At 44.3% G+C, this 26,088-nt stretch overlaps 1 protein-coding gene across 2 annotated transcripts; it reads left to right on the forward strand.

The window, feature by feature from the left end:
- The first annotated feature begins 11,117 nt into the window (after window positions 1-11,117).
- On the forward strand, window positions 11,118-22,596 carry LOC139366105 (E3 ubiquitin-protein ligase NEURL1B-like). Of its 2 annotated transcripts, none has more exons than XM_071103204.1 (3): window positions 11,118-11,383; window positions 16,181-16,452; window positions 22,142-22,596. In XM_071103204.1, exons 1-3 carry the CDS (start codon window positions 11,356-11,358, stop codon window positions 22,493-22,495), a joined length of 654 nt encoding a protein of 217 aa, XP_070959305.1. In that variant the 5' UTR covers window positions 11,118-11,355; the 3' UTR covers window positions 22,496-22,596. The 2 variants fall into 2 exon arrangements, with proteins under 2 accessions (XP_070959305.1, XP_070959306.1); XM_071103205.1 differs by having other exon boundaries at window positions 11,128-11,383; window positions 16,184-16,452.
- Window positions 22,597-26,088: the final 3,492 nt, after the last annotated feature.

The raw sequence follows: 26,088 nt of genomic DNA on the forward strand, positions 1-26,088 counted from the left end.
GTTAGGGTTAGGGTTAGGGTTAGGGTTACAGTAGTTAGGGTTAGGGTTAGGGTTAGGGTTAGGGTTAGGGTTACAGTAGTTAGGGTTAGGGTTAGGGTTACAGTAGTTAGGGTTAGGGTTAAGGTTACAGTAGTTAGGGTTAGGGTTAGGGTTAGGGTTACAGTAGTTAGGGTTAGGGTTAGGGTTACAGTAGTTAGGGTTAGGGTTAGGGTTAGGGTTAGGGTTAGGGTTAGGGTTACAGTAGTTAGGGTTAGGGTTAGGGTTACAGTAGTTAGTTAGGGTTAGGGTTACAGTAGTTAGGGTTAGGGTTACAGTAGTTAGGGTTAGGGTTAGGGTTAGGGTTACAGTAGTTAGGGTTAGGGTTAGGGTTAGGGTTAGGGTTAGGGTTAGGGTTAGGGTTAGGGTTAGGGTTAGGGTTAGGGTTAGGGTTAGGGTTAGGGTTACGGTTAGGGTTAGGGTTAGGGTTAGGGTTAGGGTTAGGGTTAGGGTTAGGGTTAGGGTTAGGGTTAGGGTTAGGGTTAGGGTTAGGGTTAGGGTTAGGGTTAGGGTTAGGGTTAGGGTTAGGGTTACAGTAGTTAGGGTTAGGGTTAGGGTTAGGGTTAGGGTTAGGGTTACAGTAGTTAGGGTTAGGGTTAGGGTTAGGGTTGGGGTTAGGGTTAGGGTTAGGGTTAGGGTTACAGTAGTTAGGGTTAGGGTTAGGGTTACAGTAGTTAGGGTTAGGGTTACAGTAGTTAGGGTTAGGGTTAGGGTTAGGGGTTAGGGTTAGGGTTAGGGTTAGGGTTAGGGTTAGGGTTAGGGTTAGGGTTAGGGTTACAGTAGTTAGGGTTAGGGTTAGGGTTAGGGTTAGGGTTAGGGTTAGGGTTAGGGTTAGGGTTAGGGTTACAGTAGTTAGGGTTAGGGTTAGGGTTAGGGTTACAGTAGTTAGGGTTAGGGTTAGGGTTACAGTAGTTAGGGTTAGGGTTAGGGTTAGGGTTAGGGTTAGGGTTACAGTAGTTAGGGTTAGGGTTAGGGTTAGGGTTAGGGTTAGGGTTACAGTTAGGGTTAGGGTTAGGGTTAGGGTTAGGGTTAGGGTTAGGGTTACAGTAGTTAGGGTTAGGGTTAGGGTTACAGTAGTTAGGGTTAGGGTTAAGGTTACAGTAGTTAGGGTTAGGGTTAGGGTTAGGGTTACAGTAGTTAGGGTTAGGGTTAGGGTTACAGTAGTTAGGGTTAGGGTTAGGGTTAGGGTTAGGGTTAGGGTTAGGGTTACAGTAGTTAGGGTTAGGGTTAGGGTTACAGTAGTTAGTTAGGGTTAGGGTTACAGTAGTTAGGGTTAGGGTTACAGTAGTTAGGGTTAGGGTTAGGGTTAGGGTTACAGTAGTTAGGGTTAGGGTTAGGGTTAGGGTTAGGGTTAGGGTTACAGTAGTTAGGGTTAGGGTTAGGGTTAGGGTTAGGGTTAGGGTTAGGGTTACAGTAGTTAGGGTTAGGGTTAGGGTTACAGTAGTTAGGGTTAGGGTTAGGGTTACAGTAGTTAGGGTTAGGGTCAGGGTTAGGGTTAGGGTTAGGGTTACAGTAGTTAGGGTTAGGGTTACAGTAGTTAGGGTTAGGGTTACAGTAGTTAGGGTTAGGGTTACAGTGGTTAGGGTTACAGTAGTTAGGGTTAGGGTTAGGGTTACAGTAGTTAGAGTTAGGGTTAGGGTTACAGTAGTTAGGGTTAGGGTTAGGGTTACAGTAGTTAGGCTTAGGGTTAGGGTTAGGGTTAGGGTTACAGTAGTTAGGGTTAGGGTTAGGGTTACAGTAGTTAGGGTTAGGGTTAGGGTTAGGGTTAGGGTTACAGTAGTTAGGGTTAGGGTTAGGGTTAGGGTTAGGGTTAGGGTTAGGGTTACAGTAGTTAGGGTTAGGGTTAGGGTTACAGTAGTTAGGGTTAGGGTTAGGGTTACAGTAGTTAGGGTTAGGGTTACAGTAGTTAGGGTTAGGGTTACAGTAGTTAGGGTTAGGGTTACAGTGGTTAGGGTTATAGTAGTTAGGGTTAGGGTTAGGGTTACAGTAGTTAGAGTTAGGGTTAGGGTTACAGTAGTTAGGGTTAGGGTTAGGGTTACAGTAGTTAGGCTTAGGGTTAGGGTTAGGGTTAGGGTTACAGTAGTTAGGGTTAGGGTTAGGGTTACAGTAGTTAGGGTTAGGGTTAGGGTTAGGGTTAGGGTTAGGGTTAGGGTTAGGGTTAGGGTTAGGGTTAGGGTTACAGTAGTTAGGGTTAGGGTTAGGGTTACAGTAGTTAGGGTTAGGGTTAGGGTTACAGTAGTTAGGGTTAGGGTTACAGTAGTTAGGGTTAGGGTTAGGGTTACAGTAGTTAGGGTTAGGGTTAGGGTTACAGTAGTTCCAGGAGCCCAGTATTGTATACACTCAGCCCTCCTAGTGTACCGAGAGGGTTAGAATTAGTTCCAGACGTTAATACCAATAAGTACACAAACCATCTAGGTCAAATAAGGCGTTGTGCCGTGAGGTGTTGCTTTATCTGTTTTTTGAAACCAGGTTTGCTGTTTATTTGAGCAATATGAGATGGAAGGAAGTTCCATGCAATAATGGCTCTATATAATACTGCACGCTTTCTTGAATTTGCTCTGGATATGGGTACTGTGAAAAGACCCCTGGTGGCATGTCTGGTGGGCTATGTGTGTGTGTCAGAGCTGTGTGTAAGTTGACTATGAAAACCATTTGGGATTCAACACATTAATGTTTCTTAGAAAAATAAGAAGTTATGCATTCATTCTCTCCTTAACTTTTAGCCAAGAGAGACTGGCGTGCATAGTATTTATATAAGCCCTCTGATTACAATGAAGAGCATTCTTTATATCATTGATCTTGGCTTCATAATACAGTTTCTTCTTCTTGTTGAGTTTAGTCACATCATTTCTAATTTGCAGTAAGTCAGCCAGTCAGATGTGCAGTAAGTCAGCCAGTCAGATGTGCAGTAAGTCAGCCAGTCAGATGTGCAGTAAGTCAGCCAGTCAGATGTGCAGTAAGTCAGCCAGTCAGATGTGCAGTAAGTCAGCCAGTCAGATGTGCAGTAAGTCAGCCAGTCAGATGTGCAGTAAGTCAGCCAGTCAGATGTGCAGTAAGTCAGCCAGTCAGATGTGCAGTAAGTCAGCCAGTCAGATGTGCAGTAAGTCAGCCAGTCAGATGTGCAGTAAGTCAGCCAGTCAGATGTGCAGTAAGTCAGCCAGTCAGATGTGCAACCAGACTTATCAGCCACTCCTTTTGCCCCATCTCTTTCAACCATACAGTTTTTAAATTCCTCATCAATCCCATGGATCCTTAACAGTTCTAACAGTCAGTACCTTAACAGGTTCATGTTTATCAATAATTGGAAGGATCAACTTCATAAATTCATCAAGTGCAGCATCTGGATGCTCCTCATTAATCACATCAGACCAACAAATATTTTAAACATCATCCACATAAGAGTCACAGTTAAATATTTTGTATGATCTCTCACTATTTTAGGCCCAGCTGGTGGAACATTGCCTTTCCTGGATATAGCCACTATATTGTGATCACGTCATCCAATGGGTATGGATATAGCCACTATATTGTGATCACGTCATCCAATGGGTATGGATATAGCCACTCACGTCATCCAATGGGTATGGATATAGCCACTATATTGTGATCACGTCATCCAATGGGTATGGATATAGCCACTATATTGTGATCACGTCATCCAATGGGTATGGATATAGCCACTATATTGTGATCACGTCATCCAATGGGTATGGATATAGCCACTATATTGTGATCACGTCATCCAATGGGTATGGATATAGCCACTATATTGTGATCACGTCATCCAATGGGTATGGATATAGCCACTATATTGTGATCACGTCATCCAATGGGTATGGATGTAGCCACTATATTGTGATCACGTCATCCAATGGGTATGGATATAGCTTTAGAACACCGTTCTACAGTATTAGTAAAAATGTGATCAATACGTGTGGATTATCTTGTTCCTGTAGTGTTTGTAAACACCCTGGTAGGTTAATTAATAACCTGAACCAGATTACAGGCACTGGTTACAGTGAGAAGCTTCCTCTTGAGAGGACAGCTTGATGAAAACCAGTCGATATTCAGGTCACCAAGAAAGTAGACCTCTCTGTTTACATCACATACACTACCAAGCATTTCACACATATTATTTAGAACCTGACTGATGGCCTATAGCAACACCCCACAATAAAAGGCTTTAGATGTGCCAAGTAAACCTGCAACCACAACACTTCAATAACACTGGACATAAGATATTCTCTAAGCATTACAGAGATGTGGCTCTGAATATATACAGCAACACCTCCCCCATAAGCATTCCTGCCTCTTCTATAGATGTTATATCCTTGTATTGCTACTAATGTATCATTCAATGATACAGTAGTCTCAGAAATAGCTAATATATGAATGTTCTCTGATGTTAGCAGGTTATTGATTTCATGAACCTTATTCCTAAGGCTACATGTATTAATATGGGCTATTTTCAGCCCTTTTAGCTTATCAGAGACAGACATAATATGGAAAAGAACAAAGAAAGCAAGAGAAAAAATATATACATTCAGCAGTCCATTAATCAATTGGTGTGTGTAAGTGTGTGTGTTGTGGGGTTGAAGCCATGAACCCATAGGCTTGGCTCTCTCATCCCTTCCAGGCTTCTGGGAGGGAGGGTGTACAATGAGTCGGTCATAGCGGATGTAAGCAATGTCCCCACGCGCTCTGGCAGCTTTCATGGCTGGGATCAGTTCTTTCCTCTTCTGGGGCACAGCTTCAGGATAGTCCTCGTTGAGGAAGATATACGTTCCTCTCAAGTTCTTGGCTCTTTCCAGAACAGCTACCTTGTCCTTGAACCTCAGGAACTTGACCACTATTGGCCTGGGCCTGTCACCTGGGGCCTGTCACCTGGGCCTGTCACCTGGGCCTGTCACCTGGGCCTGTCACCTGGGCCTGTGGTGGGTTTTCCAGTCCTGTGGGCGCGCTCCACCTCAATCTATGACTGCCTGACAAACTGTCTGACTGGCTGTTTGACTGACAAACTGGCTGACTGGCTGACTGACTGACAAACTGATTGACTGGCTGTCTGACTGACAAACTGGCTAACTGGCTGACTGACTGACAAACTGATTGACTGGCTGTCTTACTGACAAACTGGCTGACTGGCTGACTGACTGACAAACTGGCTGACTGGCTGACTGGCTGACAAACTGGCTGACTGGCTGACTGGCTGACAAACTGGCTGACTGGCTGACTGGCTGACTGACAAACTGGCTGACTGGCTGACTGGCTGACTGACAAACTGGCTGACTGGCTGACTGACAAACTGACTGACAAACTGGCTGACTGACAAACTGGCTGACTGGCAGGTTGGTTGACTGACTGACAAACTGGCTGACTGGCTGACTGACTGACAAACTGGCTGGCTGATAAATTCGCTGGCTGACTGACTGATTGGCGGACTGACTGCCTGACAAACTGAATGACTGGCTGACTGATAAACTGGCTGGCTGGCGACTGGCTGACTGCCTGCCTGACTGGCTGACTGCCTGGCTGGCTGACTGACTCTGGGAATGACTGACTGGCTGACCGGCTAAAAACTGGGAGATTGGCTGGCTGCCTCTCCTCTCTATGGCGTGATGGTAGCCTCCTTCATAGGCTACCGGGACAACCAGTCTATCGGGACTCCCAGGACTATCATAGTGATAGATCTGTGTTTACCAAGGGTCAGGGAGGATAGAGTACTGGATAGTAAAAACATTGAGTACCATGTCAGAAATATTAAATATTGGAGGAAAACCAATGACACACTTTTTAAACCGAAGGGTTCTGTTTAACATTCCTGCTTCAAGGAGATTAGCAGGAAATGGGGTAAATGACCTGGAGATCAGGAAGTAGTCTGGTGATCAGGAAGTAGTCTGGTGATCAGGAAGTAGTCTGGAGATCAGGAAGTAGTCTGGAGATCAGGAAGTAGTCTGGTGATCAGGAAGTAGTCTGGTGTATCAACAGTGGAAGACTGCCTGATTGGTTTTACATGATTTTTACTGTACAATAGAGAATAACATGTAAATATCTTGGCTGTGCAGATCACTCCCAGCCCAGATGATATAACGATTCTACAATGGAATCAAAATACAGTCAGCTGCTGCAAAATCCCTGACAAATGGAGAAGTACTCACAAAATCCCCTTTAAATAGAGAAGTACTCACAAAATCCCCTTTAAATAGAGACGTACTTACAAAATCCCCTTTAAATAGAGAAGTACTTACAAATAGAGAAGTAGTTACAAATGGAGAAGTACTCACAAAATCCCTTTTAAATAGAGAAGTACTCACAAAATCCCTTTTGAATAGAGAAGTACTTACAAAATCCCCTTTAAATAGAGAAGTACTTACAAAATCCCCTTTAAATAGAGAAGTACTTACAAAATCATTTTTAAATAGAGAAGTACTTACAAATGGAAAAGTACTCACAAAATCCCCTTTAAATAGAGAAGTACTTACAAAATCATTTTTAAATAGAGAAGTACTTACAAATAGAGAAGTAGTTACAAATGGAAAAGTACTCACAAAAACCCCTTTAAATAGAGAAGTACTCACAGAATCCCTTTTAAATAGAGAAGTACTCACAGAATCCCTTTTAAATAGAGAAGTACTCACAGAATCCCCTTTAAATAGAGAAGTACTCACAGAATCCCCTTTAAATAGAGAAGTACTCACAGAATCCCCAACAAACCCCTTTAAATAGAGAAGTACTCACAGAATCCCCTTTAAATAGAGAAGTACTCACAGAATCCCTTTTAAATAGAGAAGTACTCACAGAATCCCTTTTAAATAGAGAAGTACTCACAGAATCCCTTTTAAATAGAGAAGTACTCACAGAATCCCCTTTAAATAGAGAAGTACTCACAGAATCCCCTTTAAATAGAGAAGTACTCACAGAATCCCCTTTAAATAGAGAAGTACTCACAGAATCCCTTTTAAATAGAGAAGTACTCACAGAATCCCTTTTAAATAGAGAAGTACTCACAAATTCTTTTCAAATGGAGTAGTAGAAGATCTATTCTTGAACAATAACAAAAAAAATCCCTTCACACTTCTCAAAAGATTGATCTAAAATAATAATAAAGTTATTTTGGGGGACAAGAACCAACCTCTGTGTTATTAGGCTTTAATGTATTAATGTAATAATGTGATTGAGTAGATGAGTAAAAGTACTAGGCTGTTCCAACCGGTGACAACATTACACCCACAGTGAGCAGGGTGGCGCTGAGCTGTTGTGTTTCCTTTGTGTTGAGTGCAGGGCTTGATTGCGACCTCCGTCATTGGCTCACTTAGACTCACTTCCTGTGTTGAAATCCCTATCTGACACGGTGGCACTACGTGTGTCTGCGTGTCTGTGTCTCTCCGAGTGGGAGGAATGTCACTTCGCCTCATACCCAAACATTTTCTATTCAGCTTCACTTCAACTGCTAAGTGATCAGAGAGTCTCTGTCACACACTGCTGCTTCCAGGAGGGTCCTGTGTGGTAACCTATTCCAGGAGGGTCCTGTGTGGTAACCTATTCCAGGAGGGTCCTGTGTGGTAACCTATTCCAGGAGGGTCCTGTGTGGCAACCTATTCCAGGAGGGTCCTGTGTGGTAACCTATTGCAGGAGGGTCCTGTGTGGTAACCTATTCCAGGAGGGTCCTGTGTGGTAACCTATTCCAGGATGGTCCTGTGTGGTAACCTATTCCAGGAGGGTCCTGTGTGGTAACCTATTGCAGGAGGGTCCTGTGTGGTAACCTATTCCAGGAGGGTCCTGTGTGGTAACCTATTCCAGGAGGGTCCTGTGTGGTAACCTATTGCCCAACTTGCGGCTCCTAATACAAAAACAGCACCTGGATTCCGGGACCAGGCTGGACTTCCCTTCCTGTCACAGCTGCTCCTTGAGACCCATCCCTGGGTCTGGGAAAGCCAGGCCTCCAACCCAGGCTGTGTACTAAACCCCTGTACCCTCAGAGAACAGTATAGAATACTCCGCCCCGTAGCTCTGCAGCTATATAATACTGCAGGCCCAGACCATGTGGTACTAACTAGCCCTCCAGGCCTCCAACCCAGCGGACTCATCAGAGAGCACTGTGGTCCAGGAGACAGGAAACAGCTTGAGAGGAGCCCAACAGTCAAGGCAATGAGAGGAGGGAGGAACAGGGGAAGAGGGGGGCAGAGGACGGGTGTGTGTGTGTGTGTGGGGGGGGGGGGGGATTTCCTCATATGGCTTAGACACTTTCAAAAGTACACAGCAGCAAGACAAACCCACCACTCATTTGTAGTGTATCAGTTACTGATACCTAGTCAGTTACTGGTACCTAGTCAGTTACTGATACCTAGTCAGTTACTGGTACCTAGTCAGTTACTGATACCTAGTCAGTTACTGATACCTAGTCAGTTACTGGTACCTAGTCAGTTATGAGTACCTAGTCAGTTACTGATACCTAGTCAGTTATGAGTACCTAGTCAGTTACTGATACCTAGTCAGTTACTGGTACCTAGTCAGTTACTGATACCTAGTCAGTTACTGGTACCTAGTCAGTTACTGGTACCTAGTCAGTTATGAGTACCTAGTCAGTTACTGATACCTAGTCAGTTACTGGTACCTAGTCAGTTACTGATACCTAGTCAGTTACTGATACCTAGTCAGTTATGGGTACCTTGTCAGTTACTGATACTTAGTCAGTTACTGATACCTAGTCAGTTACTGATACCTAGTCAGTTATGAGTACCTAGTCAGTTACTGATACCTAGTCAGTTACTGATACCTAGTCAGTTACTGATACCTACACTGATACCTAGTCAGTTACTGATACCTAGACTGATACCTAATCAGTTACTGATACCTACAGTTACATTAGTTACACCAGTTAGGAGAGAGGGGGCTTTCTCCTTATTAGGGGGTTAGGGTGAGGAGAGAGGGGGCTTTCCCCTTATTGGGGTGTTAGGGTGAGGAGAGAGGGGGCTTTCTCCTTATTGGGGTGTTAGGGTGAGGAGAGAGGGGGCTTACCCCTTATTGGGGTGTTAGGGTGAGGAGAGAGGGGGCTTTCCCCTTATTGGGGTGTTAGGGTGAGGAGAGAGGGGGCTTACCCCTTATTGGGGTGTTAGGGTGAGGAGAGAGGGGGCTTTCCCCTTATTGGGGTGTTAGGGTGAGGAGAGAGGGGGCTTTCTCCTTATTGGGGTGTTAGGGTGAGGAGAGAGGGGGCTTTCCCCTTATTGGGGTGTTAGGGTGAGGAGAGAGGGGGCTTTCGCCTTATTGAGGAGTTAGGGTGATGAGAGAGGGGGCTTTCTCCTTATTGGGGTGTTAGGGTTAGGGTGAGGAGAGAGGGGGCTTACCCCTTATTGGGGTATTAGGGTGAGGAGAGAGGGGGCTTTCCCCTTATTGGGGGGTTAGGGTCAGGAGAGAGGGGGCTTTCCCCTTATTGGGGTGTTAGAGTTAGGGTGAGGAGAGAGGGGGCTTTCTCTTATTTACGGGGTTAGGGTGAGGAGAGAGGGGGCTTTCCCTTTTGGGGTGGTAGGGTTAGGTTGAGGAGAGAGGGGGCTTTCTCCTTGATAGGGGGTTAGAGTTAGGTTGAGGAGGGGTGAGGAGGGGTGAGGAGGGCAGGGGATTTCCCCTTATTGGGGTAGGGGGGTTAGAGTTAGGGTGAGGAGAGAGGGGGCTTTTTCCTTAGTGGGAGGGATCTATCAGAATGGTGAGGAGGTACGGAGGGGTGAGGAAGAGGAAATGAGAAGGAGGTCTCCCAGACAGGAAGATCACGTCATGAGAGGTTTACAACCGTCTAGGTTGTAGAAACCCCCTTCTACGTTCAATGCCAAACCTACCACTGCTCAGTCTACAGTCTAGGTTCAACTACCTTTCTTATTGGTCCATTAGCTCATTTTGCTGATGTCACCAGGCAGATCAAAACTCCATCCCACCAAAACAGGCTGAAATCTCAGCCGGTCGTTTCAAACAGCTCTTACACTTAAAGGGAATGATCCTAATTTTCACAATTTCACAGTATTTATCCAACCTCATACCGTGAGAATGTATGTAAAGCACAGGAAAATCATATTTTTGACAGCACTGGGCCTTTAATCAGCATTTTGCAATGGCCATCTCAGTCTGCTGACTTAAACCCCATTTGAAACACTGTGGTTTGAATTGAAGAGGGAAGTCAATAAGACCAGATGAAGAAAATCAACGATCTGGAAAGATTCTGTAAAGAGGAACGGGTTAAGATTCCTCTCAATGTGTTGATATTGATATTGATAAGGCTCAGTGCTGTTGTCCTCGAGAGGTGAGATATTGATAAGGCTCAGTGCCGTTGTCCTCGAGAGGCGAGATATAGAAAGGTCTTGAAAACAGGGTTGGTAATCAGTATTAAAAAGTATTACTTGTTAAACAAAATCTCTTTCTCTGAGTGACTGTATTAGAATTAGTATAATTTGCCCATATAGTTCAGTATTTAAATACTTAATTTTATACAGTCATTTTTGTTGATCTTTATCAAGGGGGTCAATCATTTGGGAGCCCACTGTGTATAGTGACTGGCCTAGGTGTGTCTCTGAACTCAAAGCCTTTTTTAAAAGCATGTATTTGATGTTGTGTAGAGACAGAGACGGATGGGAATGGTATTGACCTTCATGATGAAAGCTGAATAATGAGTTTAGGTAATGATCTAATAACTGTCGTCCAATTTCTCCATATGAGGGAAATGTCTCAACTCTAATATTAAACTGACGTTGTATAATTGTGACAGAGATCATTGAATGGAATGGTCCTGAGTTGACCTCGGAGTGAGTTGATCCAATCATTCCGTTAGACAGTAGTTCTGTTGTGTGTCTTGTAGCCCATGGATAGTCAATTCGACTCAGAGCAGCAGAGTAACTAGCTGAGTCTAGTCCACTGTGCCTTAGATTCTGTAACTGCCTGGGAGAGGAGCACCAGCGAAGCTTACTGTTTCTTTAAAGTCATGGAGAAGATAGAGAGAGAGAGGATACTGAAGAGAGGAGGGGGAGGCACAGTGCGCCAGTTAGCACTGCTGTTTAGAGAGAGAGAGAGAGAGAGAGAGAGAGAGAGAGAGAGAGAGAGAGAGGGAGAGGGAGAGGGAGAGGTAGAGAGAGCAGCCTGCCTGATCGTCACATTTCTTGCAGAGATAACATTACAGAGAATGTCCATGCTTCTTTAAGGAGACTCAGCGCTGTTCAAATGGACTAAAAGGCAAATAAGTAGCTCTTTGACACACCATATTGGACATACATAAATGGATGGACAAAGAGATATTGCATTCAGAATTCACTTGTCAACCAGTGAGACGCATCAGTGGATATAATGGGCAACACAACACATAAACCTTTAGGTAAGATCTAAGACTTTCTGATTTTAATAATCATAACAGCATAATAAGGAATGTTCACACAGCTCTCCGTCTCTATTTAATAATTGAGAGCACTTAGCAATACAGTGCGCCTTTATGCGGTGTTGATAAAGACGGTTCACGGAGAACTGAAGTGGGCAGCTCGAGCTGCGCAGCACCGCTGACGACCGACGGCAGGCGTGCAAGCTCTCCGGTGCGCGGGAAAGACGAGAGAGCGTGATTCTCGACGATGTCTTAGACTAAACATAGTTTTTCTAAGTCTCTAACTTGTCATTTATTTATTTACATTATATTTTTGTATGGTTAAATCAATTTTTTTTTTGACTTGATCTCCAATGCGTGGGAGAAAACAGAGAATCCCCGAGATGTATCAGATTAATTCAATAGAAGTTCAATCTTGTGTTTCCGGTTATATTTAGTATTTATTTTTAGGCACTTTTTCCAATATGTTTTAATGTCGTAGTTTATTTTATGAATATATATCTGAATGTAATGACATTGTAATAACAACTGTTATTCATCTGATCTTATTGCTCTAAACATTTTAAGCCGTGTTAATTTCCCAGCTCATGTAGTCCACAGTAACGCTAGCTCGTTGCCTTGTAGTTTAGCCACAGACATGGAAGATTAGTTTGCAAAGATAGCTGTGGTTTTCTAACCATTGTTTCCTTTTAGATCAGCCCAGGTTCGTAGAGGTGATCCAGTGATTTACCCTAACACACACACACACACACACACACACACACACACACACACACACACACACACACACACACACACACACACACACACACACACACACACACACACACACAAACACACAAACACACACACACACACAAACACACACCTCCTCCTACTCTCTCAGTTTGCACCCACACTCATATCAGCTGACAGTGGATCAGACCTCACCATGTCGACTGTTAGTCAGACAGATACTAGGCATGTGAAAATCAGAAGTGTAACTGTCAATAACTAATCTTGTTCCCAGACACTTCTGTCCAGAAGAGTCTGGTGGACCGACGTGTCAAACTTGACCTTCGTTAGCAAATAGAAAGACCTCGCTGCGTAGGCATTGTCTTAATCGGCTTCATCTACCAATCATCTCCAGCAGAACCTTCTGTTAACCCGCCCCCGACTTGTCATCTATCCACTTCAAGCCACGCCTCGCAGTCGTGTGATTCGCTAATGTTAAATTATACTTCACTCAGACTGATGATACCAGTCTATAGTCTCTACCCTCCTGATGATACCAGTCTATAGTCTCTACTCTCCTGATGATACCAGTCTATAGTCTCTACCCTCCTGATGATACCAGTCTATAGTCTCTACCCTCCTGATGATACCAGTCTATAGTCTCTACTCTCCTGATGATACCAGTCTATAGTCTCTACCCTCCTGATGATACCAGTCTATAGTCTCTACTCTCCTGATGATACCAGTCTATAGTCTCTACCCTCCTGATGATACCAGTCTATAGTCTCTACCCTCCTGATGATACCAGTCTATAGTCTCTACCCTCCTTATGATACCAGTCTATAGTCTCTACCCTCCTGATGATACCAGTATATAGTCTCTACCCTCCTGATGATACCAGTCTATAGTCTCTACCCTCCTGATGATACCAGTCTATAGTCTCTATCCTCCTGATGATACCAGTCTATAGTCTCTACCCTCCTGATGATACCAGTCTATAGTCTCTACCCTCCTGATGATACCAGTCTATAGTCTCTACTCTCCTGATGATACCAGTCTATAGTCTCTACCCTCCTGATGATACCAGTCTATAGTCTCTACCCTCCTGATGATACCAGTCTATAGTCTCTACTCTCCTGATGATACCAGTCTATAGTCTCTACCCTCCTGATGATACCAGTCTATAGTCTCTACCCTCCTGATGATTCCAGTCTATAGTCTCTACTCTCCTGATGATACCAGTCTATAGTCTCTACTCTCCTGATGATACCAGTCTATAGTCTCTACCCTCCTGATGATCCCAGTCTATAGTCTCTACTCTCCTAATGATACCAGTCTATAGTCTCTACCCTCCTGATGATACCAGTCTATAGTCTCTACTCTCCTAATGATACCAGTCTATAGTCTCTACCCTCCTGATGATACCAGTCTATAGTCTCTACCCTTCTGATGATACCAGTCTATAGTCTCTACTCTCCTGATGATACCAGTCTATAGTCTCTACTCTCCTGATGATACCAGTCTATAGTCTCTACCCTCCTGATGATACCAGTCTATAGTCTCTACTCTCCTGATGATACCAGTCTATAGTCTCTACCCTCCTGATGATACCGGTCTATAGTCTCTACCCTCCTTATGATACCAGTCTATAGTCTCTACCCTCCTGATGATACCAGTCTATAGTCTCTACCCTCCTGATGATACCAGTCTATAGTCTCTACCCTCCTGATGATACCAGTCTATAGTCTCTACCCTCCTGATGATACCAGTCTATAGTCTCTACTCTCCTGATGATAGCAGTCTATAGTCTCTACCCTCCTGATGATACCAGTATATAGTCTCTACCCTCCTGATGATACCAGTCTATAGTCTCTACCCTCCTGATGATACCAGTCTATAGTCTCTACCCTCCTGATGATACCAGTCTATAGTCTCTACTCTCCTGATGATACCAGTCTATAGTCTCTACCCTCCTGATGATACCAGTCTATTGTCTCTACCCTCCTTATGATACCAGTCTATAGTCTCTACCCTCCTGATGATACCAGTCTATTGTCTCTCCCTTTCTGCAAAATCTAAGGGGAGAGCTCAAAGATTCAAGTCCCTTGGGTGCTGCTATAGAGTTACATTAGAAGTGGCCATCCAAGAAGGCTCAAGGTCATTGGCCACAGATAAAAATACATTCAAATCACGTTATATGTATGATTGGACCAATCATGTCAACATCATACTTTTAAAATCTCAGCTAGCAGTCATCATTATGATCAATTTGACGATATACTGGCTAATCCTTTTCAATCCGGATTAGTGTCCCGCTCCTTGAAAGCGTCAGCTCTAGCCTTTAGCTTGATGCAGATGTTGCCTGTAATCCATGGCTTCTGGATTGGATATGTACGTACGGTCACTGTGGAGACAACATCGTCAATGCACTTATTGATGAAGCCGGGGACTGAGGTGGTATACTCCTCAATGCCATTAGATGAATCCCGGAACATATTCCAGTCTGTGCTGCAAAACCGTCCTGTAGCCTAGCATCTGCTTCATTTTACCACTTTCGTATTGAGTGAGTCACTGGTACTTCCTGCTTTAGTTTTTGCTTGTAAGCAGGAATCAGGAGGATAGAATTGAGTGCGGTCTTAGTGCCAGCAGCGGTTTGTGGTGGTAAATAGACGCCTACTCTCTTGGTAGATAGTGTGGTCTACAGCTTAGCATAAGGTACTCTACCTTAGGCGAGCAATACCTCAAGACTTCTTTAATATTAGACATCGGGCACCAGCTGTTACTGACAAAATGACAGACACCCCCACTCCTCGTCTTACCAGACGTGGCTTCTCTGTTCTGCCAATGCATGGAAAATCCCTCCAGCTCTATATTATCCACGTCGTCGTTCAGCCACGACTCGGAGAAACATAAGATATTACAGTTTTTAGTGGCCAGTTGGTAGGATAATCGTAATCATAGGTCATACATTTTATTTTCCAATGACTGCATGTTAGCAAGTCGAAATGATGGCAGTGGGAGTTTACTCGCTCGCCTACGGATTTTCAGAAGGCAGACCGATCTGCGTCCTCTTATCCTCCATCTTACAGGCTGTTTATGAGTTACAGGCTGTATACTGTATATGGGTTACAGGCTGTATACTGGATATGGGTTACAGGCTGTCTATGGGTTACAGGATGTATATGAGTTACAGGCTGTATACTGTATATGGGTTACAGGCTGTATATTGTATATGAGTTACAGGCTGTATATGGGTTACAGGCTGTATACTGTATTTGGTTTACAGGCAGAATACTGTATATGGGTTACTGGCTGTATATGAGTTACAGGCTGTATACTGTATATGGGTTACAGGCAGAATACTGTATATGGGTTACTGGCTGTATATGAGTTACAGGCTGTATACTGTATATGGGTTACAGGCTGTATATGAGTTACAGGCTGTATACTGTATATGGGTTACAGGCTGTATACTGTATATGGGTTACAGGCTGTATATGGGTTACAGGCTGTATACTGTATATGGGTTACAGGCTGTATATGGGTTACAGGCTGTATACTGTATATGGGTTACTGGCTGTATATGGGTTACAGGCTGTATACTGTATATGGGTTACAGGCTGTATACTGTATATGGGTTACAGGCTGTATATGGGTTACAGGCTGTATATGGGTTACAGGCTGTATACTGTATATTGGTTACAAGCTGTATACTGTATATGGGTTACAGGCTGTATATGAGTTACAGGCTGTATACTGTATATGGGTTACAGGCTATATACTGTATATGGGTTACAGGCTGTGTATGGGTTACAGGCTGTATACTGTATATGGGTTACAGGCTGTATATGGGTTACAGGCTGTATATGAGTTACAGGCTGTATACTGTATATGGGTTACAGGCTGTATACTGTATATGGGTTACAGGCTGTATATGAGTTACAGGCAGAATACTGTATATGGGTTACAGGCTGTATACTGTAAATGGGTTATGGGCTGGTCGACTCAAGGATCATCCGGTAACCATTAACCAATTAACCAATCCCTCTCCCCTCTTCTTATTCTGTTATTGCCTCCTCCCAGAAGATGTGACTCTACAGCCCGACCCTGTGGTGAGCAGGCAGTTCTTCACTCTGCACGGTGGCAGCGGTGGGGGAGGAGGTGGCGGGGGTTCGGTGGTAGAGAGGCGGACGTCGGCCCCCCCAGTGATCCTCAGTCTGGAGTCGCCCAGGTTCCACCCTCAGGCCAAGGGGAAGAACATCAGGCTGGACGGTCAGCTGAGACGAGCTACCAGGAAGAACAGCTTCTGCAACGGAATCACCTTCAGCCAACGACCGGTTAGACTCTATCAGAAGGTAAGACCCTGACCCTGATATACCCTGACCCTAACATACCCTGACCCTAACATACCCTGACCCTAACATACCCTGACCCTGACATACCCTGACCCTGATATACCCTGACCCTGACATACCCTGACCCTGATATACCCTGACCCTGACATACCCTGACCCTGACATACCCTGACCCTAACATACCCTGACCCTGACATACCCTGACCCTGATATACCCTGACCCTGACATACCCTGACCCTGATATACCCTGACCCTGACATACCCTGACCCTGACATACCCTGACCCTGACATACCCTGACCCTGACATACCCTGACCCTAACATACCCTGACCCTAACATACCCTAACCCTGATATACCCTGACCCTAACATACCCTGACCCTAACATACCCTGACCCTGACATACCCTGACCCTGATATACCCTGACCCTAACATACCCTAACACTAACCCTAACACACCCTAACTCGGGCCAGGGTTAGGCAACTATATTAAGCCATGGGACGATTTTTGTCAGAGTGGATGGTCGGGCGGACGGACGGACGGAACATAATTATAATGATTTATTTTATTTTAAAATAACATAATATTTTCATACCTTGATTTCATTGAGAGAAAAAAATCACATTTATATTTGTTATTTGTGGGAATTTCCTAAATCATACTAATTTGGGGACCCTCCAAAAAATCCAGTCGCGATCCCTGCCCCAACGCTAACATTTAGCCAAAGACCTGTTAGACTATGAACTGGTAAGACCCCTCTCTGTCTCTCCTCAACTCTAACCCTGATATCTTCTTATGGCCAGTTGGGACGGTAAGCGTCCCACCTGGACAACATCCGGTGAAATTGCAGAGCGCGAAATTCAAAAATACCAAATTCAAATATTTAACATTCTTGAAAATATAAGTGTTACACATCAAAATAAAGCTTAACTTCTTGTTAATCCAGCCGCTGTGTCAGATTTCAAAAAGGCTTTACGGAGAAAGCACACCATGCGATTATCTGAGGACAGCGCCCCGTATACAATCACATGAAAAACATATTTCAACCAGGCAGGTGCAGTACAAAAGTCAGAAATAGTGATATAATTCATGCCTTACCTTTGATGATCTTCTTCTGTTGGCACTCCAAAATATCCCAGAAACGTCATAAATGGTCCTTTTGTTCGATAATGTCCTTTATTTATGTGGCGCGTTTGATTCAGAAATACACCGGTTTCAACTCGCCCAACATGCCTGCAAAGTATCTAATAAGTTACCTGTAAACTTGGTCCAAACATTTCAAACAACGTTCCTAATCCAACCTCAGGTATCCTGAAACGTAAATAAATCGCTAACATTTATGACGGAATAAACTGTTTCTAATACCGGATAAAAACAACATGAATCGCGCTCCTGTTCACACGCATCAAAACAGTAGAGTCCAGCTGGAGTGACACTTACAATGAATAGGACTACTTCTCAAAAGAAAAACATCGAACAATTTCTAAAGACTAGTAGAAAAAGGAAGGGAAGCGCTACTAAGGTACACAATAGTACATTAGGGTAGATAGAAGGTGCTCTTTGGTAAAGGGGTTGGAAAAAGACGCCCACCCGGACCCTCCCCTATGGGTTTAGGTGTGCGGCCGAGAGTCCGCACCTTGGGGGGGGGGGGGGTGTTCTGTCACGCCCTGGTCTTAGTATTTTGTGTTTTCTTTATTATTTTGATCAGGCCAGGGTGTGACATGGGTTATTTATGTGGTGTGTTTTGTCTGGGGTTGTTTGTAGTTGTGGGATTGTGGTTAGAGTAGTACTCTAGGTAAGTCTATGGTTGCCTAGAGTGGTTCTCATTCAGAGGCAGGTGTTTATCGTTGTCTCTGATTGGGAACCATATTTAGGCAGCCAAATTCTTTGAGTGTTTTGTGGGTGATTGTTCCTGTCTCTGTGTTTGCACCAGATAGGGCTGTTTAGGTTTTTCACATTTCTTGGTTTTGTTAGTCTATTCATGTATAGTTTCTTTATTAAAGAACCATGAATAATAACCACGCTGCGTTTTGGTCCGCCTCTCCTTCGACTCAAGAAAACCGTTACATCTACCAATTATGTGCATATCCTAGCTTCTGGGCCTGAGTAACAGGCAGTTTAATTTGGGCACGCTTTTCATCCGGAGGTGAAAATACTGCCCCCTACCCAAGAGAGGATATACCATAACCCTGATATACCCTAACCCCGATATACCCTAGTCCTGATATACCATAACCCTGATAAACCCTAACCCTGATAAACCCTAACCCTAACCCTGATATACCCTAACCCTGATATACCCTAACCCTGATATGCCCTAACCCTAACCCTGATATACCCTAACCCTGATATACCCTAACCCTGATATACCCTAACCCTAGCCCTGATATACCCTAACCCTGATATACCCTAACCCTGATATACCCTAGCCCTGATATACCCAAACCCTGATATACCCTAACCCTGATATACCCTAACCCTAGCCCTGATATACCCTAACCCTGATATACCCTATCCCTAGCCCTGATATACCCAAACCCTGATATACCCTAACCCTGATATTATCTAACCCTGATATACCCTAACCCTGATATACCCTAACCCTAACCCTGATATACCCTATCCCTGATATACCATAACCCTGATATAACCTAACCCTAACCCTGATATACCCTAACCCTGATATACCCTAACCCTGATATACCCTAACTCTGATATACCCTAACCCTGATATACCCTAACCCTGATATTCCCTAACCCTGATATACCCTAGCCCTGATTTACCCTAACCCTGATATATCCTAACCCTGATATACCATAACGCTGATATACCATAACCCTGATATCTGGCATCTCTGTCTGGAGACATCTCTGTCATCTCTATCTGGAGACATCTCTGTCATCTCTGTTTGGAGACATCTCTGTCATCTCTGTCATCTCTGTCTGGAGACATCTCTGTCATCTCTATCATCTCTGTCTGGAGACATCTCTGTCATCTCTGTCTGGAGACATCTCTGTCATCTCTATCATCTCTGTCTGGAGACATCTCTGTCATCTCTGTCTGAAGACATCTCTGTCATCTCTGTCATCTCTGTCTGGAGACATCTCTGTCATCTCTGTCTGGAGACATCTCTGCCATCTCTATCATCTCTGTCTTTCTCTCTCATGTCACTGTTAATTTTGATCTCTCTCTCTGGGTCCGTAATGGGTCTGGGACCAAACGACCACCCCTTATCACTGTCAAACGCTCCCTAAAACACTTCTGCGAGCAGGCCTTTCTAATCGACCTGGCCCGGGTATCCTGGAATGACATTGACCTCATCCCATCAGTTGAGGATGCCTGGTTATTCTTTAAAAGTGCCCTCCTCACCATCTTAAATAAGCATGCCCCATTAAAAAAAAATTGAACTGTGAACAGATATAGCCCTTGGCTCACTCCAGACCTGTCTGCCCTTGACCAGCACAAAAACATCCTGTGGCGTTCTGAATTAGCATCGACTAGCCCCCGTGATATGCAACTTTTCAGGGAAGTTAGGAACAAATATACACAGGCAGTTAGGAAAGCTAAGGCTAGCTTTATCAAACAGAAATTTGCATCCTATATTACAAACTCAACAAAAGTTCTGGGACACTGTAAAGTCCATGGAGAATAAAAGCACCTCCTCCCAGCTGCCCACTGCTCTGAGGATAGGAAACACTGTTACCAACGATAAATCCACTATAATTGAGAATTTCAATAAGCATTTCTCTACGGCTGGCCATGCTATCCACCTGGCTACCCCTACCCCGGTCAACTGCCCAGCACCCTCCACAGCAACCTGCCAAAGCCCCCACCATTTCTCCTTCACCCAGATCCAGATAGCTGATGTTCTGAAAGAGCTGCAAAATCTGGACCCCTAAAAATCAGCCGGGCTAGACAATCTGGACCCTCTCTTTCTAAAATGATCTGCCGAAATTGTTGCAACCCATATTACTAGCCTGTTCAACCTCTCTTTCGTATTGTCTGAGATTCCCAAAGATTGGTAAGCTGCCGCGGTCAGCCCCCTCTTCAAAGGGGGTGACACTCTAGACCCAAACTGCTACAGACCTATATCTATCCTACCCTGTCTTTCTAAGGTCTTCGAAAGCCTGGTTAACAAACAGATTACTGACCATTTCGAATCCCACCATACCTTCTCCGCTATGCAATCTGTTTTCAGAGCTGGTCATGGGTGCACCTCAGCCACGCTCAAGGTTCTAAACGACATCATAACCGCCATCGATAAGAGACATTACTGTGCAGCCGTATTCATTGATCTGGCCAAGGCTTTCGACTCTGTCAATCACCACATCCTCATCGGCAGACTCAATAGCCTTGGTTTTTCAAATGATTGCCTCGCCTGGTTCACCAACTACTTCGCAGACAGAGTTCAGTGTGTCAAATCGGAGGGCCTGTTGTCCGGACCTCTGGCGGTCTCTTATGGGGGTGCCACAGGGTTCAATTCTCAGGCCGACTCTCTTCTCTGTATACATCAATGATGTCGCTCTTGCTGCGGGTGATTCTCTGATCCACCTCTACGCAGACGATACCATTCTGTATACTTCTGGCCCCTCTTTGGACACTGTGTTAACAACCCTCCAGACGAGCTTCAATGCCATACAACTCTCCTTCCGTGGCCACCAACTGCTCTTAAATGCAAGTAAAACTAAATGCATGCTATTCAATCGATAACTGCCCGCACCTGCCCGCCCGTCCAGCATCACTACTCTGGATGGCTCTGACTTAGAATATGTGGACAACTACAAATACCTAGGTGTCTGGCTAGACTGTAAACTCTCCTTCCAGACTCACAGTAAGCATCTCCAATCCAAAATTAAATCTAGAATCATCTTCCTATACCGCAACAAAGCACCCTTCACTCATGCTGCCAAACATACCCTCGTAAAACTGACCATCCTACCGATCCTCGACTTTGGCGATGTCATCTATAAAATAGCCTCCAACACTCTACTCAGCAAATTGGATGCAGTCTATCACAGTGCCATCCGTTTTGTCACCAAAGCCCCGTATACTACCCACCACTGCGACCTGTACGCTCTTGTTGGCTGGCCCTCGCTTCATACTCGTCGCCAAACCCACTGGCTACAGGTCATCTACAAGTCTCTGCTAGGTAAAGCCCCATACTACCCACCACTGCGACCTGTGCTTTAAGCACCAACTGTCAGAGCAGCTCACAGATCACTGCACCTGTACATAGCCTATCTGTAAACAGCCCATCTATCTACCTCATCCCCATACTGTATTTATTTATTTATCTTATCTTTGCACCCCAGTATCTCTACTTGTACATTCATCTTCTGCACATCTACCATTCCAGTGTTTAATTGCTATATTGTAATTACTTCGCCACCATGGCCTATTTATTGCCTTAACTCCCTTATCTTACCTCATTTGCACTCACTGTATATAGACTTTTTGTTTTCTTTAGTTCTACTGTATTATTGACTGTATGTTTTGTTTATTCCATGTGTTGTTGTATGTGTGGAATTGCTATGCTTTATCTTGGCCAGGTCGCAGTTGCAAATGAGAACTTGTTCTCAACTAGCCTACCTGGTTAAATAAAGGTGAAATAAATAAAAAATGAATAAAAAACTTCCTGTATGAAAAGCACAGAGTGTGATCATTACAATCCCCACTCCTTCCCAGGTGCGTCTGCGTCTGTCCGGTGTACACAACGGCTGGAGTGGTGCTCTACGGTTCGGTTTCACCAGTCTGGACCCGAGCGAGCTCAACTCCTCCAACATCCCCAAGTACGCCTGTCCGGACCTGGTGACGCGGCCGGGTTACTGGGCCAAAGCCCTGCCGGAACGCCTGGCGATCCGCAACAACGTCCTGTCCTTCTGGGCCGACAGACACGGCCGTGTGTTCTACAGTATCAACGAGGAGGAACCCATCCTCTTCCACTGTGGTCTGAGTATAGGATGTCCGCTCTGGGCCATCATAGACATCTATGGCCTCATCCAGGAGGTTACACTGCTAGGTCAGTCTCTGCCTTGTTAAATAGTATTTTCTGTCTTAGGGTTCCAACAACAGCATGACATTGGCCCAAAGTCTTGTCAAGTAATTCCTTCCTAACCAAAGGGTTGTACTCTGAGAGAAGAGTAGCAGCACGATATTACACTGTAGAACCACAAGCCTATGAGTCAGAGAGAAAGGCAGTTAATGGTAGCCAAACATTTCCCCTCATTAGGACCACAACACATTCACAGCTGAGTTGAGCTGTTCTCTTAAAAGGCCAATCATTCACAGCTGAGTTGAGCTGTTCCCTTAAGGAACTTAAGGGAACAGCTCCCTTAAAGGAACAGCTCAACTCAGCTGTGAATGGTTGGCCTTTTAAGGGAACAGCTCAACTCAGCTGTGAATGGTTGGCCTTTTAAGGGAACAGCTCAACTCAGCTGTGAATGGTTGGCCTCTTAGTAAGCAGCTCAACTCAGCTGTGAATGTTTGGCCTTTTAAGGGAACAGCTCAACTCAGCTGTGAATGTTTGGCCTTTTAAAGGAACAGCTCAACTCAGCTGTGAATGGTTGGCCTTTTAGGGAACAGCTCAACTCAGCTGTGAATGGTTGGCCTTTTAAGGGAACAGCTCAACTCAGCTGTGAATGGTTGGCCTCTTAGTAAGCAGCTCAACTCAGCTGTGAATGTTTGGCCTTTTAAAGGAACAGCTCAACTCAGCTGTGAATGGTTGGCCTTTTAGGGAACAGCTCAACTCAGTTGTGAATGGTTGGCCTTTTAGGGAACAGCTCAACTCAGCTGTGAATGGTTGGCCTCTTAGTAAGCAGCTCAACTCAGCTGTGAATGTTTGGCCTTTTAAAGGAACAGCTCAACTCAGCTGTGAATGGTTGGCCTTTTAATTAAGGGTTCTTCTTAGGGATAGGTCGTTCCGTCAACAGGACAGTTGTAAATCATGCAGCGCCTTGTGTCACGATCACAGATTTTAAAGAAACAACAAATGTCGGTACATATACAGTTGAAGTCAGAAGTTTACATCCACTTAGGTTGGAGTCATTAAAACGTGTTTTTCAACCACTCCACAAATGTCTTGTTAACAAACTATGGTTTTGGCAAGTCGGTTAGGACATCTACTTTGTGCATGACACAAGTCATTTTTCCAACAATTGTTTACAGACTTTACAGATTATTTCACGTATAATTAGCTGTATCACAATTTCAGTGGGTCAGAAGTTTACATACACTAAGTTGACTGTGCCTTTAAACGGCAGAGTTGAGGCGGCAGTGTAGCCTAGTGGTTAACGCGTTGGACTAGTAACCGGAAGGTTGCAAGTTCAAACCCCCGAGCTGACAAGGTACAAATCTGTTGTTCTGCCCCTGAACAAGGGGCATGCTGTCACAAAAGGTTCCTAGGCAGTCATTGAAAATAAGAATTTGTTATTAACTGACTTGCCTAGTTAAATAAAGATTAAATAAACAGCTTGGAAAATACTAGAAAATTATATCATGGCCCTAGAAGCTTCTGATAGCCTAATTTGATAAATTCACCTCTGAAGGTGAAATGTGTACTTACATTGTGAAATCTTGCTCTGATTTATCATCTAAAGGGTCCCAGAGATAACATGAAGTGTCGTTTTGTTAGTTAAAATCCTTTTTCATATCCTAAAAAGGTCCATAAAACATGCACAATCGATTTTGTATTTGCAAAGAAAGGAATCTGTGGAAATCTCACATTAAACGTTGTTTCAACCAGTAAAATCACGTTCCTCAGAGATCCTAGAACGTAACCAGACTTCACTATATCATCAGGGGTGTAGTATATCCTATAGGACACCATATTTGGTCAGAGAGCGACGCCTTCATGGCACGCCAATGTTGCGGGAGGTCTTCACTTGAACGACACTAACTTTGTAAAATAAGCACCAATCGGGGTCAAACAAAGATAGCTAGATAACCAATGAGCTAGGCTTTACGGAAGTATCCGAAAGCCCTGTATCTGTTGTAAAATGTAGATGCTAACCTTTTGTGACAGCATGCCTTTTCCTTTTGGACTAAAATTATAAGAATATTCAGAGTTATGAAGTTATGAAAACGGGTTGTTTTGCAAATGTTGACCTTATAATATGGCTACTAATACTGGAAAAGCTAAATCAAAGTCCAAGTATATTTATTAGATTTGACAATATTCTTTCAGAAAAATGTAATATGAATGCAAATGTCTACTTCATGATTTGCCCAAATGTACCTGGGTGACTTCACACAAAATGTCATGTAGTTCGCTCATACTTCAGGTTATGTGTCTGAAACTTTGCACATGCACTGCTGCCCTCTTGTGGACACCATCAGAACTACAACCAGAGTGATGGCTAGACGTGGGACCTTTCTGTTTCATTTTAAAGATGGTGGTAGAACAAAGAAAAACAGTAGTTTCTTTCTTTGTATTATCTTCTCCCAGATCTATTGTGTTATATTCTCCAACATTCAATTCACATTTCCACAAATTTCAAAGTGTTTCCTTTCAAATGGTACCAAGAAAATGCATATCCTTGCTTCAGGGCTTGAGCTACAGGCAGTTAGATTTGGGTATGTAACTTTAGGCGAAAATTGAGGAGAAAAAAAGGGGGCTATCCCTAAGGGCTTGTAAAGTAAGCATTTCACTGTAAGGTCTACACTTGTATTCAGCACATGTGACAAATAAAGTTTGATTTGTCAAGATGCTCTCAATGGTGCAGCACTACCCTCTGTAGCGTCTTCCCAAACAGTTTCCATACCAGGCGGTGATGCAGCCAGTCAAGATGGTGCAGCTGTATAACTTTGAGGATCTGAGGGCCCCGTGCCAAATCTTTTCAACCCGCTTAGCGGGGAAGAGGCACTACCACGCCCTCTTCACAACTGGGTTGGTGTGTGTGGACCATGATAGATCCTTAGTGATGTGGACACTGAGGAACTTGAAGATCTCGATCCGCTCTACTACAGTTCCATGGATATGGATGGGGACGTGCTCGCCCCTCCGTTTCCTCTAGTCCACGAACAGCTCCTTGGTCTTGACGTTGAGGGAGAGGTTGCTGTGCTGGCAGTGTGGGGTCTCTGACCTCCTCCCCCTATAGGTTCGTCTCATCGTTGTCTGTGATCAGTCCAACCAGTGTCTCCTCTCTCTCTCTCTCTCTCTCTCTCTCTCTGTGTGTGTGTTAATCATTGGTCTGACCATGTTTGGTAAAGGCTGCTGGTGCTGGGAGCAGTCTACTCAGTGAGGCGCCTCAGCTCTCTGCTTGCTGCTCCAGCAACAGTCCTGGGTTCAAATACAATTTGAGATCTTTCAAACAGCTTTAGTGTTTGCTCTAGTCTGCCTAAAGTACCATATGTGCTGGGTTTTAATTCTTGAGACTATTCTATTGGTAACATTGCAACAGGCAAACTCAATCTAGTCCAGATAAAGTATTTGAAATGATTTCAAATAGTATTTAAACCCTGATTTCTATAGTATCACTGGAAACAGTCATCACCCTCACACAGTCACCTTCGGCCAAGACACAGTCATCACCCTCACACAGTCACCTTCAGCCAAGACACAGTCATCACCCTCACACAGTCACCTTCAGCCAAGACACAGTCATCACCCTCACACAGTCACCTTCAGCCAAGAC

The sequence above is a fragment of the Oncorhynchus clarkii genome, chromosome 14 (genome assembly GCF_045791955.1).
Source record: "Oncorhynchus clarkii lewisi isolate Uvic-CL-2024 chromosome 14, UVic_Ocla_1.0, whole genome shotgun sequence".
Lineage (NCBI taxonomy): Eukaryota > Metazoa > Chordata > Actinopteri > Salmoniformes > Salmonidae > Oncorhynchus > Oncorhynchus clarkii.

Bases quoted from the DNA above. Each gene is read 5' to 3' on its own strand.
- LOC139366105 (XM_071103204.1), top strand. From the start codon at position 11,356: ATGGGCAACACAACACATAAACCTTTAG. The intron at 11,384-16,180 runs GTAAGATCTAAG...GCCTCCTCCCAG, and splicing joins CACAACACATAAACCTTTAG to AAGATGTGACTCTACAGCCC. The intron at 16,453-22,141 runs GTAAGACCCTGA...ACTCCTTCCCAG, and splicing joins CGGTTAGACTCTATCAGAAG to GTGCGTCTGCGTCTGTCCGG.